The sequence below is a fragment of the Strix aluco genome, chromosome 16 (genome assembly GCF_031877795.1).
Source record: "Strix aluco isolate bStrAlu1 chromosome 16, bStrAlu1.hap1, whole genome shotgun sequence".
Lineage (NCBI taxonomy): Eukaryota > Metazoa > Chordata > Aves > Strigiformes > Strigidae > Strix > Strix aluco.
The window spans coordinates 821,879-834,484 of NC_133946.1; the positions used below are offsets into that span (position 1 = coordinate 821,879).

Here is a 12,606-nt window from a genome sequence, read left to right on the forward strand (position 1 = left end):
CACTTTCAAACAGAGCCTGCTAAATAATTTCTGAGAAATTATATATTAGCAGAGTGACAGGAATAATATTACCATATCTAAGAATCCAAAGATATAATCACTAAATACAGAAAGAGGACGAGAAGTGGCTTTTAATCTTGTTTCATCCAGACAGAAGATGAATCTGTTTGCACAGATAACATGAAATGTAATATCTCAGCCATCTCCTTGTGTAACAGAAACTTTAAGGCCTTATGAAACAGTCCCAAAGCAAATCTATGAATTAGCAAAACAAACAGTATTAGGAAAAATGGAAATTGTCTTTAGATCAAACCTTGGACAATCAGTTCCAGCTCCTTTCATATTAACCATCTCCATTTCAGTTAATGTGGCCTTAAAAACAGTCTGAATAAGTTCTGACTTCACTGCTTCCAAACAAATATATAGTTTTGGGTTAAATATTTTCAAATGATTGCTCAGCACTATTGCTATTTAGTCCTTCCAGTTGTTGAATTGTCCTCAGGATTATATCTTTGCTCTTTATTTCTATTCTGAATCTTTTTAGATGCAGTCTACAGGCATCAAACCTCATTTGCTTGTGTTAGATTGGAAAAAACATTTGGTGCCAGATTTCTGTTTCCTCATTTATGTAGAGTTTTAAGCCTTTTTATTATTAAAAATCATAAAAATTGAGCTAAAAAAACCCACCCACAGAATATGCAAGGCATATTTTTCCAATCCTTCAATCATATTTATGTCTCTTCTCTGGCCTAACTCTTACCTATCCACATTGACGTAGAGCTGCAGACCAGAAGTTAACATGCCAGTTCAATATTTGCCACAGATATACTAAAACAAAAAAGCAGGAATAATGCATTCCATCTCTTATTTATACTTTCAAGGTTTAAATTCACCCTTGTGGACACAATATCTTGCAGAGGTCACATCCATTCAATCCTCCACTGCTGTAACTTTTTTTCAAAGTCACTGAAAGTTGAGACAGTCCTCCAGCTATTAAGCTAGACTCTGTCCCAGGTATGCATCTTTTCGTTTGGTTGCAATAATACCTACAACATCTTCTTGACTCAGATCATCAAGAAATTCAGGTACTTCCATTATCAGTCTCTCTTATTGATCATTTACTACCCTCTATGACTGCCTCATTACAACTACTATTGCAATTGAAGAAAAATACTTTTTTTCTTCCTCCATAGTAGTCAATTATAAAAATTAGTGTATAACAAACATACATTCCTTCCAGCTTTTATGATACTGCACCTTTTTCCTGTTCAGCTGCTTCACTAAGTTCAGGAAGTTTAAGTCCAACTAAATTTTGATTTCTCATCAAAATATGCTCCTGTTAAGAAAAACAGTAACATTTTTAAGTAACTTAACTAGAAATCTCAATTTAAATATCCCTGCCATGTGAACACTAAATATAACATTTACTTTAGTTAATAAACATAACAGAAATATTTATATTGTTATAGTCATATGGTACATTGCATGGATACATGTACATTCACAAACACACTTAAATATTAATACTACTTTAAAAATTTCATACATGCATTATTTAGAAAAAATCCTCGTCTTGCAAACAGAGATCTGCAACATGTGCCCGATTCTGCAACATGCTGAGTTTTGGTAAATGAGAGTTTTAGTAAATGAGAGCGAAAAAAAAGTGATTTTGGTAGTAGACATAGTAATAAGTATCCCAGAAAGGGGAGAGAATTCAGAAATCGCATATATGAGACTTTGCTACTTCAACTTATTCAGTAGAATTTATTCACACCAAAGATTGGTATGGTACAGCTGCAAGTTAATGCTTCACCGTTACTGTACTCTGCCTCTATTCCTTACAGGTAAGGAAGAATGTATTCTCAAGGATTAAGCCTTGTTATCTTATTTCTCCTTCTATCATCTCCTTATTTTCTACTTTCATATTCTCAGACATGTTTAAATTCACAAACACCTGCCTTTGTTTATAAATAGATAATCGCCATTGAAGACAGAGTTTAAGTCTCACCTAACACTGGAATTATATATCATGTATTAATTTTCTGATTCTAACTACTATTTGTCCTTAACAACTTCTAGAACTTTTAAAATTATACGGCTCAAGTGTCTCTATAATCAAAACTTCCAGTACATATATGCTAATAATACGTGTTATATAAACACTGCTGCCATTCCCAAGCAATACAATGGGAATGAATTAACCAAAGTACAAAATTTGAGGTCCTCACCTGTCAGTTCTGTGTTCACCTTAAAATATTAACTACTGGAGGTCAAAGCAAATATTCTTATTAGGCTATTAACTACTACCTTCCCCACCCCCACCCCCCTTCAAAGGTCATTTTTGCTACACACACATAGTAGTTGCTTTATGATGGTGGTTTATAATTTCATGACATTTCTACTTTTTTCAATATACTGGTTAATTCTTAGGGTTTAATTCTTATTTTTTACCAACAGTTAGACAATTATTTAACAATGGATTAGTTTATAGATTTTGCAAGTCTATCCTTCAAGAAGCTGCCTTCAAGAAGCTGACACCTCTGCATCATGTTAGAATTAGGAACTGTAAGTCTGGCCATCCTCTACCTGTCCTTGCTCTCAGACACACCCACTTTTAAAACTCTGGACACTTTGAGACATTTTCTGAGAATGTTCAATAAGCAAAAAATCATATCAAAACAACTTCCTGTTCCCTGAGGCCTTGCAAATGTAATGTTATTCCAAAGGCTGTCATTCTTGAGTGACAGGACTACTGCCCTTAGAAGAGAGAATACCAAGCAATACAGGACTCAGAAACACTCAGCTGAACAATGTAAAAGTGATTTTGAAATCCAAAGAAAGTTTACAAATAGTATATGATACACAGAGGCTTGTAAGCCCTTAAACAAGAGTATAGTAACAATCTCCAAATTCAGTTAAAGATTTCTGTTTATACACAGGTCTCAGCCCACTCAAACAGAAATCAGTCAGTCAATATATTGTGAGAGCCTGTGGATCTGAGGACAATTCCAAAGGAGCAAAAAAAGCATCTCACAGGGAAGCAAAGGAAGTAAAAGAGCGTAAGTGACACTTTTAAAGAGAATGTTGTTAGATCCTGAGGAAGGAAAGTTTCTTCAGATGTAAAATTCTCTCTAGAAATCAAAATAAATCACTTAAGTCCCAAGTACATTTTACAAATTACATGATTGTTAATCAACTGCTTCCTGTTTATGGGTAACATAAACGATGCAAAAAGGAGATATATTGTGTTTCATACTCACCTTCCTCTCACAACTAAAGCAACCAGTACTGTCTTGACACCAGTATTACAGTTTTTTTCAGGGGGCCAAAACCTGCATATGCACATGTCTATGTGCATATTGAAGATACCACAGTGCAGTTGATGCATATAAAAAGAGAACTAAGAAACAGAACCACTCCATGGAATTTATTTACAGGTTACTATTTACTAAAGTTGCAAAACAAAAACATGATACAATTCTGTATTGATTTTGCAGAAACTGTTTACCATTATATTACTGTGTGTTTCTTGCAATGATAAAAATAATGCTAAGCAAGTTGAAAGGTTAGTAAGATATGAAAATAACTTTAAAACAGGATAAACTTAGGACTAGGACTCACCTCTCTGAGCTTTGTCAATTTCTGCATTCGAACTGGTTGAACTTGGATTTGAAGGTCTTTGAATGCTTTTAATTGATCGTTGGATTTATTACCAACAACAAAGCTTTTATCTTCCTCGGATGGTAATTTTAAGGGTGTTTTATCCTTCTGTCCAGGCTCCAAGCTATCCCATGATACAGCCCGTAGTAGAGGAGGACGCAGTCCACACAGTTTAAATTCTGGTTTACATGAAACTTTATGGTCCCTCATTTCTGGAACAGGAATTTTTAGCTTTGAGTCTATATTTCCTATTCCTGGTCCTGGTAGATGGGTTGTTAAAGGAACATCATTTTCTTTTGCTTTCTTGAGGAATGATTTTCCAAGTTCATTTTCGCAAACATTCATGCAAGTGTTAAGAGACATTCTGCCACCATCACCACCTGAAGGGGAGCATTTAGGTAAAGTATCCATATGTTTACGTGGATCAAAGTTTTCTTTTTGTTCTGAGAGCTTCTCTTTGGAATTTTCAAAACCAGCAGAACGAGGAACCAACCTTCCCTGAGAAATCTTTCTTTGATCATTCTGCCTTCTATCAATTAATCCTTTCACAGCATTCTGAAAGTAGAGGGAGACATAAAACAGAGAAACAAGTGCAGATTTCTCTTCTCCCCTGCCCGAGGACAGATTCTCACTGTAAAAAAGCCATTTGCTTTTCAGTGACATTTGCTTTTAAACATGTACTGTTGATGACAGAAATGATGTTTAAAAGGCACTCAGAAGAACACTGAATTGGGAAACTTTTGCCTGAACTTCTGAGATAACCTCCTCCCTTTCCAGAGTCCAATACAGCAATCCTCAAATAGCCACGTTTCTCATCATCTTAATGTAAGGTTTGTCCGAGTCACGGCTTTAACCCTGTAATCTTATAGCACTGTTATTTTCACTTGATTGTTTTCTGTTAGTCCCTCACCTCCCAAGGGAAAAAAAAAACCCATGGGCTTATAAGCTAAGTTAAAGCATGTATTGTAATTTCTCTCTCCTTTCTTTGTGTCAGTACTATAGATTATAATTTGGCTGCCATCTCTACAGGAGAACTGGCAGAAGAATGGCTATATCTTGGCTACTTTGGTACAGAATCTGTATTTTGTCTAAGGGCAATTTAAGGCAATCAACATACAATCTAACTGTGGGCTCTGCCTTAGGTATGTTCTTGCTCCTCTCCTTTATAGTTACTCCTACAAAATTATGCTGCCATAGTGTTTTTTCTAAGTATTGCCTAATCTACTCACAGCACCATCTATTTAAAGAGCCATCTGATATTGCCTAAAACAAATTATGAAGCATTCATATCAACTGCTCCACCCATAGTTGTGTGGAGCAGTAACATCCCATCAGTGGTGTGGAACACGAGGTACAGTAATCTCTTCCAGTGAACCAAAGGGGCCTGGAAGATGCCTGTCTAAAACAGCAGCATACATCAAAGTGGCTATACTAGATATTTTTACTTTACTTAAAAAAGTATTTAGTATATTGATTTTAACTGAGCTCAAGCAGGGTGCATGATAGGTTGTAAAGGCTAGGTGTAAGCCCACCGTCTTCCACTACATTTGCAGGTGCTTCACAATTTCTTAGAGCAGTGTCATTTTTCTTTTCACTCAGTGAACAGTCTTTTAGCCTTTCTAGTGACATAAATAACAGTCATACGTGTGCTAAGACAGGCAGATTTTGTTCAACACAATGTGAAACACTCACTTCTGCAGTTTGCCTGTCATCCTCTTTCACAGTTCTGTTATTCTAGCAAAAAAGGAAGAAAAAAGTTGCCTTACAAAGTTATCTTTCACATCTATGCTGCTAGATATAGATATTAATGGATGAACTTTGAATCTCTTAATTTTTACACTGGTTGTCACATTTATTTATGAAGTCATTTTAAGGACTAGTTTTTTCCATAGATTAGGATTATATTGGATCTTTTTCCATTTTCTACCTTAATAGTTCTCTATGATCCTTCAGTGCTTGTTACCTCATGGATTTTGTTTTCAGAGTAAACATTTATTAGTCCCTCACTCTGCAGAAAAAGCATATCAATAATCCAATCTTGGTATATAAAATGGTATTCAGAACATCCCATTTTCCTCAGGGACTAACAGGACAGCATAGTGTAATACAGTACTGTAATAACCAGGTTACTGTGCAGACTATTCTGCTCTTTCTTACCTGCCCTGGAGATACTGACTCAACACTAGTGGTTGTGCATGCGTCAGACCCTAGAACGACACACACATAATTAGGGCATATCCTGATGTTTTGCTCAAAATTTTTACTACAACATTAGCAAACATATACATGCACAGTTCCACATAATATATTAAGGACAAAATTTAAATGTGGGAAATACTACCTAAAAGGGAAGAAACCTTATCTAAAATATAGTAAGTGAAAGATCATTAAAGCTTCTCAAAACTCCATTATTGAAAAGAATAAAAAAATAGAACTTGTAACATAGCAGCACCACAGGAATAAAAATATAATACAAAAAAATATATACGTAAAAATATATATTATGGTCATTCATGAACTTTGTCATATTCAGGAGGGGATGCTTGAATCTACAGATTTTGACTTCTCAAGAAATATCAAAAAATACATTTTTGGTGAGCTTTGTAATTTGAAGTTTGAACTTGCATAGATCATTTTACCTGATGGAACTGGAAGAGTGAGAGAGTTGCTCCGAGATGCTACTGGTGAAACTTTAGGACTAAGTGTAGGGGAAACTGCTTCATTAAAGACAAAAACAAAAAAAGAGGTAATTTTACTTTCTAGGCTTGCAGCTTCTGAATTTTAAAAATTCAGAAAAAGATTAAAACATGAATCTCATAGTCAGCCATGTATTTGTCCAGAACCTACCAAGTCATTTTAATTGCCAAGTTGTACTTGGCAATAGCAACTTAGAGTAGGTTTTCTCTTGTATACCTGCCATAAACTAATACAATTCTGTTGATACACAGAATCCTTATTCTCCTCAGTTTTCTGATACTGTAAGCACTGCAGAGAAGTAGAGACAAGAGAAGGATTCACAAGGAATACAGAAAAAAAGAAGGAAAATTTAATTTAAAAAAGTATAGTAGGTTTTTTTCCTCCAGAAAGCGTCAAGCCAATTTTCAGACAGAACTTTATTCTGAATTGGCATTTCAAAGCTAAATAAAATGCCTACTTCATGATAAAATGGCATTTTGTCCTAGTTTTCAAACACTTCATATGAGGGGGAAAAAATAATTTCAATTGACATTCTAGAACAAAACCTTTTATTCTGCTGTTTTTAAAGGAGGATCTGGTCCATTTAGCTTAGTTTATGACTATGTTCAAAATAAAAGTCTGTGTAATTATGTCTGGGGAGAATGTTTTTTCAGTAGAATGAATCTTGCCATTAAAATTTTATTTTATGTACAACAGGAACTTTAGGGAAAAAATATTCACAAACAGAAATTTGTGACCGTTTTTTAGATTTCAACAGACATACTTCATGCTTTACTGTTACAGTGTTTGCAGTGGGTCAAATTAACCTTCAAATTAATGAAGTGTATGTATACAGTAGCAATGTATGCATTACAGTAGATGCTTGTTTGTGTCTTTGCAGATCTTTGAAATTGAATATAAAATCTTGTTTTCAGAATCTGCACCTACCTGTGGGTGACTCTGGAAGGCTGCTTCTTGACTTTCTGCCTCTGCGCATTAGAAACCTCTCACTTACTTTCTTTGCTTCTTCTAGTAATTCAAGGTTCTTCTTTTTGTCTTCCTCTGATATTTTGACATCTGGCAGCTGATCATTTACCAGATCAATCACATGACCACTGTTGTCTGGGTAGAAAATATCAGAATTAGAGCTGTACGTCATATTTCCAGATATGTTGTGGCATTTCAGAGTAACAAGTACAAAACGTATCTATAAATTTAGCTGTGAGCTTGCATTTCACAAACATTGTCTGCTCATTTCTAATGTTGCTATATGCTCAAGTTTAGAGCAAGTCCTCAAAAACATAAGATAACCCACTAAGATTAAGTAACTATGATAAAAGATGCTCTGATATGTGAAACTGGCTTTTCCGGCTGTGTTCCCCGTACAGTTTTTCTAATTTATCAGTAAAAGTAGAATTAGATCCATCTGAACTAGCACTCATGCCATTTCTGTTGTAGATTCAGTTTTTCCATGGATTTTGTATGTCCAGTTTTTCAAGGCTAAGGTCCCACAGACTCACCTGGCAAAGATATATGCACGCTAGTTTTAACATACAGGTGATTCCATCAAATAATCTATACAGTGCAGAGTTTGGAAGTATACAGATTTTATTCTATGCAGATAGAAGTGCTTTTCCCACAAACATGGAAGCAACAGTAAAGCTGCATCTAGAAAAGCTGAATAGCTAAAGCCTGAGAATGATAAAGCTATTTCAAAAAGCCAATCAAGCTCTACCATGTGGTGGACCTGCAAGAATTTCCCAAAGGGACTGCAAATTCCATTAGAATATCCCATGGTCAAAGACGGCATTGTTAGAGATTGCTTTTTCTCATGCCTGCTTATGTTCATATGTGACCCAGGAGAATGCATGGACCACAAGCTGCAAGCCACTGCCTTACACTTAGACCTTTAGATTAATGCAGTTTTCTAAACAATTTTTAATTAGTTGTAGAAAGAACCCATTGATCCCTGGCTTCCAAATTGGTCAAAACCACCAAACTTTGAGCACAATTTTTACAATTCTCCAGGCTATGATTAAGAATGTAGCCTGTTGTCATAAAAGTCCTTTCTGTGTGAATTGGTACAAATGGCTTCTATAAGCATCTAGGCTTGTATAGAGAAACAGTTACCTGAAAACAACAGGCCAAAGAAAGGAAACATATTCTGACAAGGTAGTGAGTGCAAGTTTTTCATGGGTTGATAAACTCTACAGACAAGGAAGCTTGCTGGATCTGCAAGAACTGATAGACAGATCACCAAGAGTCTGCTCAATCTGTACAAGGCCACTGGCACACACTCGCATCAACAACATACTGCAAGTCAGATATTTATTCTCTGGTAACTACAAGAAAATTTGTGACTGTGGGTGAACTAACTATACGAAGGAATAAGTGACTGTGTTGTGTGAAGAGTTATCTGGCATTAATAACAACTTGATCACATCAACAACAGCTTAGTGAATCAAATGTGTCCTAAGAAATATCAGCTATGACTGTCTTTCTCCCCAGCTTGATGCCTCTGTGAGGGAAGAGGGAATTTATAACATTGTTTTGCAATAAGAACAACTTGTTAAAGAACAGCTTGGGTGAGCGGGAACAAAGTCATCAGGTAATATGTAAAAAATATTTTCAAATTTGACAAGAGCCATTACAGAACAGTCTTTAGAAAAGCTAAGGACATAAGTAACCACCAAAAACCCAAAGGGTTTTGGTTTGTGGTTGTGGGCTTGTTTTGGGGGGGGGTTGGGGGTTTTTTAAATTTTTTTGGTGGGGAGGGGTGGTTTTGTTTTTAATTTCCATAAATTTAGTTCAATTTCAAGACTGTCAAAAAGCATGTCCACAGACTGGATATTCTTAAAATGACCTCTTTATAATGAAATATTTGTTTTGTTTTACGCTAAAATTTGTGTGTTGAAAGTTTGAGAGAAAGACCTTCCATGGCACTTTCCTTGTGCCAGCAAGAGGAGAGCTGCAAGGCATGCTAATTTCTACCTTCCTTGAGCAGACAGGTTTTCCTCACTATACTCAACATATTTGCCTTTTTATATTTGCCTTGCCTTCTGCCTCTTCACCACTTCCATTTCCCTTCCCCTTTGCTGCCATTTCCTCTTTTCCCATGAATTCCCTTTAGTTTTTCTTGCTGTGTCCCATCTCAGCACCTGCTTACCAATGACAAGCATTCAAAGAATCACTTGTTGATTATTTCAGGTCTACAAGGTTATGATTTTGTACATGTCCCAGAAATTACATTTTTTTCATTCTAGTGAGACCTCCAACAGGAGACATTTTGTAACAGGTTTAATAAGAAAATGCTTAACTTAGAAAAGCAACATCTTAGAATCATTGAGTTAATTCAGGTTGGAAAGGACTATTGGAGGTCTAGTCCAACCTGTTCAAAGCAGAATGAGTGGTGAAATCCGACCAGGTTGCGGGTCTTTCAAGACAATCTAGTCTTGAAAAACCTCTAAGGATGGAGATGCAAAACTTCTCTGGGCAGGTTGTTCTATCGTTTGACTCTATAGTGAAGTGAAAAGTTCTTCTTTATACCCACTCAGAGCTTTGATTGCTTCAAATTACGTCCATTGTCTCTTGTCCTCCTGCCATGGGCCTGGATCCATTTTCTTGATAATCTTCTCATTGGTATACAAAGGCTGTATTAGTTTTTCCCTAAAGCCATCTCTTCTCCAAGCTAAATTAGGCCAGCTCCTTCAGCCTTTCCTCACAAGGCAAGTGTTTCAGCCCCTGGACCTCCATTAGTGGCCCTCCATGGGACTCACTCCCATTTATCAACACCCTTCTTTGACTGGAGGTCCCAAAACTGGATGCAGTTTACTAGATGCAGTCTAATGAGTGCTAAGTAAAAGGAAATGAACACTTCCCTTGATCTCCGGGCTAAGCTTCTATTAGTACAGTCCATGACACTGTTAGCCCTCTTTGCTGCAAGGGCGCACTGCTGGTTCATGTTCAACTTGCTGTATACCAAGGCTTCCAGGCCTTTTTTAGCAGAGTGGCTTTCCAGCCAGCCAACCCCCAGCCCGTACCTACTGCAAGGGGTTACTCCTTCCCAGATGTAGGATTCTGAATTTGTCTTTGCTGAATTTCATAAGCTTCCTACTGGGTCATTCCTCCAGCCTGTCTAGATGTCTCTGAATTGCAGCACTGCCCTCAAGCATGTATTAATTAGTCTCCTCCAATTTGATTTTGGGATTGCCCCAACCCATGTGCAGGACCTTGCACTTGGCCTTGTTGACCTTCATGAGGTTTGCATGGGCCTACTTCTCAAGCCTGTCCAGGTCCCTCTGGATGGAACATCCCTTCCCTCCAGCGTGTTGACTGCACCACACAGCTTGGTGTTGTCGGCAAACTAGCTGAGGGTGCACTCGATCCCACTGTCCATTTAGTAAGAGACTCATTGGAAAGTGAAGAAATGAAGAAAGTCTTCCCCTGTATTGCTTGCTTTAATTTAAAATTTAATCTGATATGATAGTCAAAGTAAGTAACTTGAGACTTAAGTGACTGTTAAACTCCTTGCTAAAAAAAATTCCAGTTGTTCAAAAGTAACAAAAAAAGTATTTTACATACAACAAGAATTTTAAGTATGTATATCTCCAGCCCTCTAAAAACGTTAAGCTAAACTAATCTAACAACTTTATGAAACTAACAACATGTATATTTCCCTGGATCTGTCTCCATGCAATCCACTTATGATCACAAACTCATGATCACAACCCAAGATGCTAGCAGTATTCCCTGTGCATGCATGCATTACAAACAATGCACAATCAAAAAGCTGCAGTCACACAATCACAGAATCATCTCGGTTGTAAAAGACCATGAAGATCATCTAGTCCAACCATTAACCTAACATTGACAGTTCCCAACTCCACCAATCCCTCAGTGCTGGGTCAACCCGACTCTTAAACCCCTCCAGGGATGGGGACTCCACCACCTCCCTGGGCAGCCCACTCCAACGCCCAACAACCCCTTCTGCAAAGAAATACTTCCTAAGAGCCAGTCCAAACCCACCCCCCCCGGTGCAACTCGAGGCCATTCCCTCTTGTCCTATCGCTTATTACTCAGTTAAAGAGACTCATCCCCAGTTCTCTGCAACCTTCTTTCAGGTGGTTGTAGAGCGCGATGAGGTCTCCCCTCAGCCTCCCCCTCTCCAGACTAAATGAGTCTATATTTAGGTCTTTATTGCATGTCACGTTTTCTGAGAAAAAATCCTAGCTTAAATGAATAATCACTTCTTACCAACAGAAGTCAACGAACTTGTTGGATTCCTAGTGGCACGGTTAGAATGTCTCCTATGAGGACTACGAGGCCTAGAGAGAAAAATGAACAAACAAAAATTATGGGAGTATGTCACCAAAGAAAAAACAACTTCTCCATAAAAATTTAGCATTAAAAAGAAAGCACTTTTCTTTGATTAAAAAAATAAAACCAAAAAGGTTTTATTGTAATTCCTCTCATCTCCAAACAACTTGAAAATGGAGGAAGATTGCAGAAAGAAGGAAAATTACAGAAATTGCTCTCACAGAGGAGTTCTGAAATTTGCTGATAATCTCATACACTGTGAACTTTTGATGTCTCAGAAAACTACATTTCTTTCGTTCATTATCACAACGTAAAACTCATGTAAATATGGTACATCTGAAAAAAAATTTAGTCTTTTTAAATTGTTAGTGCTTCCTAAACTAAGTTTTATGACTGAAATAATTTCTTAGGCTCCCACACTGACACTCCCATATAGCAATATGGGAATTTCCTACATCGAAAACCAGATGAAAGTCTCAAATAACTGCAGAAAATTCAATGCTGATCCAGCAAATAATAATAATAATAATAATAATAATAATAATAATAATAATAATAATGTTTTTAAAGGGCTGCACGGTGATTCTGACTCTTAAATAATCTTGAAGTCTGGAGAAGTACACTTCAAAAATACAAGCAAGTTATAGTATAGATTTATGATCAATACTTTCTGATTAGTTTTTTCCCATATTTTAAGTCTAACGGCAGGTCAATAAATTAAAAATCCTGAGTCAAGAAGTATGCTTGATCAGAAGACTGAAAACAACCTTAATTCAACTAAAAATTGAATTAAAATTTGGACAGAAAGACAGTAATGTGCATTTCCATGCACAGAACATGAAGAATCCAACTGTCAGTCACCCTTGTAGTAGGTGTAAGATTGTAGCGTACACACACACACACCACTATATGTCTACAAAAGATTTGATCAGGCAATTTTTTCCTCACCAGGCC

General features: G+C 36.7%; 1 protein-coding gene across 4 annotated transcripts in view; it reads right to left on the reverse strand.

Annotated features, from left to right (window-relative positions):
• IRAG1 (inositol 1,4,5-triphosphate receptor associated 1) overlaps window positions 1-12,606 on the reverse strand; it is a 116,807-nt gene that overhangs the window by 21,968 nt on the left and 82,233 nt on the right. For all 4 annotated transcript variants that reach the window (XM_074842043.1, XM_074842042.1, XM_074842041.1 and 1 more), the window contains 7 exons: window positions 11,590-11,660; window positions 7,285-7,458; window positions 6,300-6,377; window positions 5,818-5,867; window positions 5,353-5,394; window positions 3,622-4,215; window positions 1,258-1,336 (listed from right to left, as the gene is read on the reverse strand). In XM_074842043.1, the coding sequence (XP_074698144.1) occupies window positions 1,258-1,336; window positions 3,622-4,215; window positions 5,353-5,394; window positions 5,818-5,867; window positions 6,300-6,377; window positions 7,285-7,458; window positions 11,590-11,660 (1,088 nt within the window). The remainder of the gene's footprint in view (window positions 1-1,257; window positions 1,337-3,621; window positions 4,216-5,352; window positions 5,395-5,817; window positions 5,868-6,299; window positions 6,378-7,284; window positions 7,459-11,589; window positions 11,661-12,606) is intronic.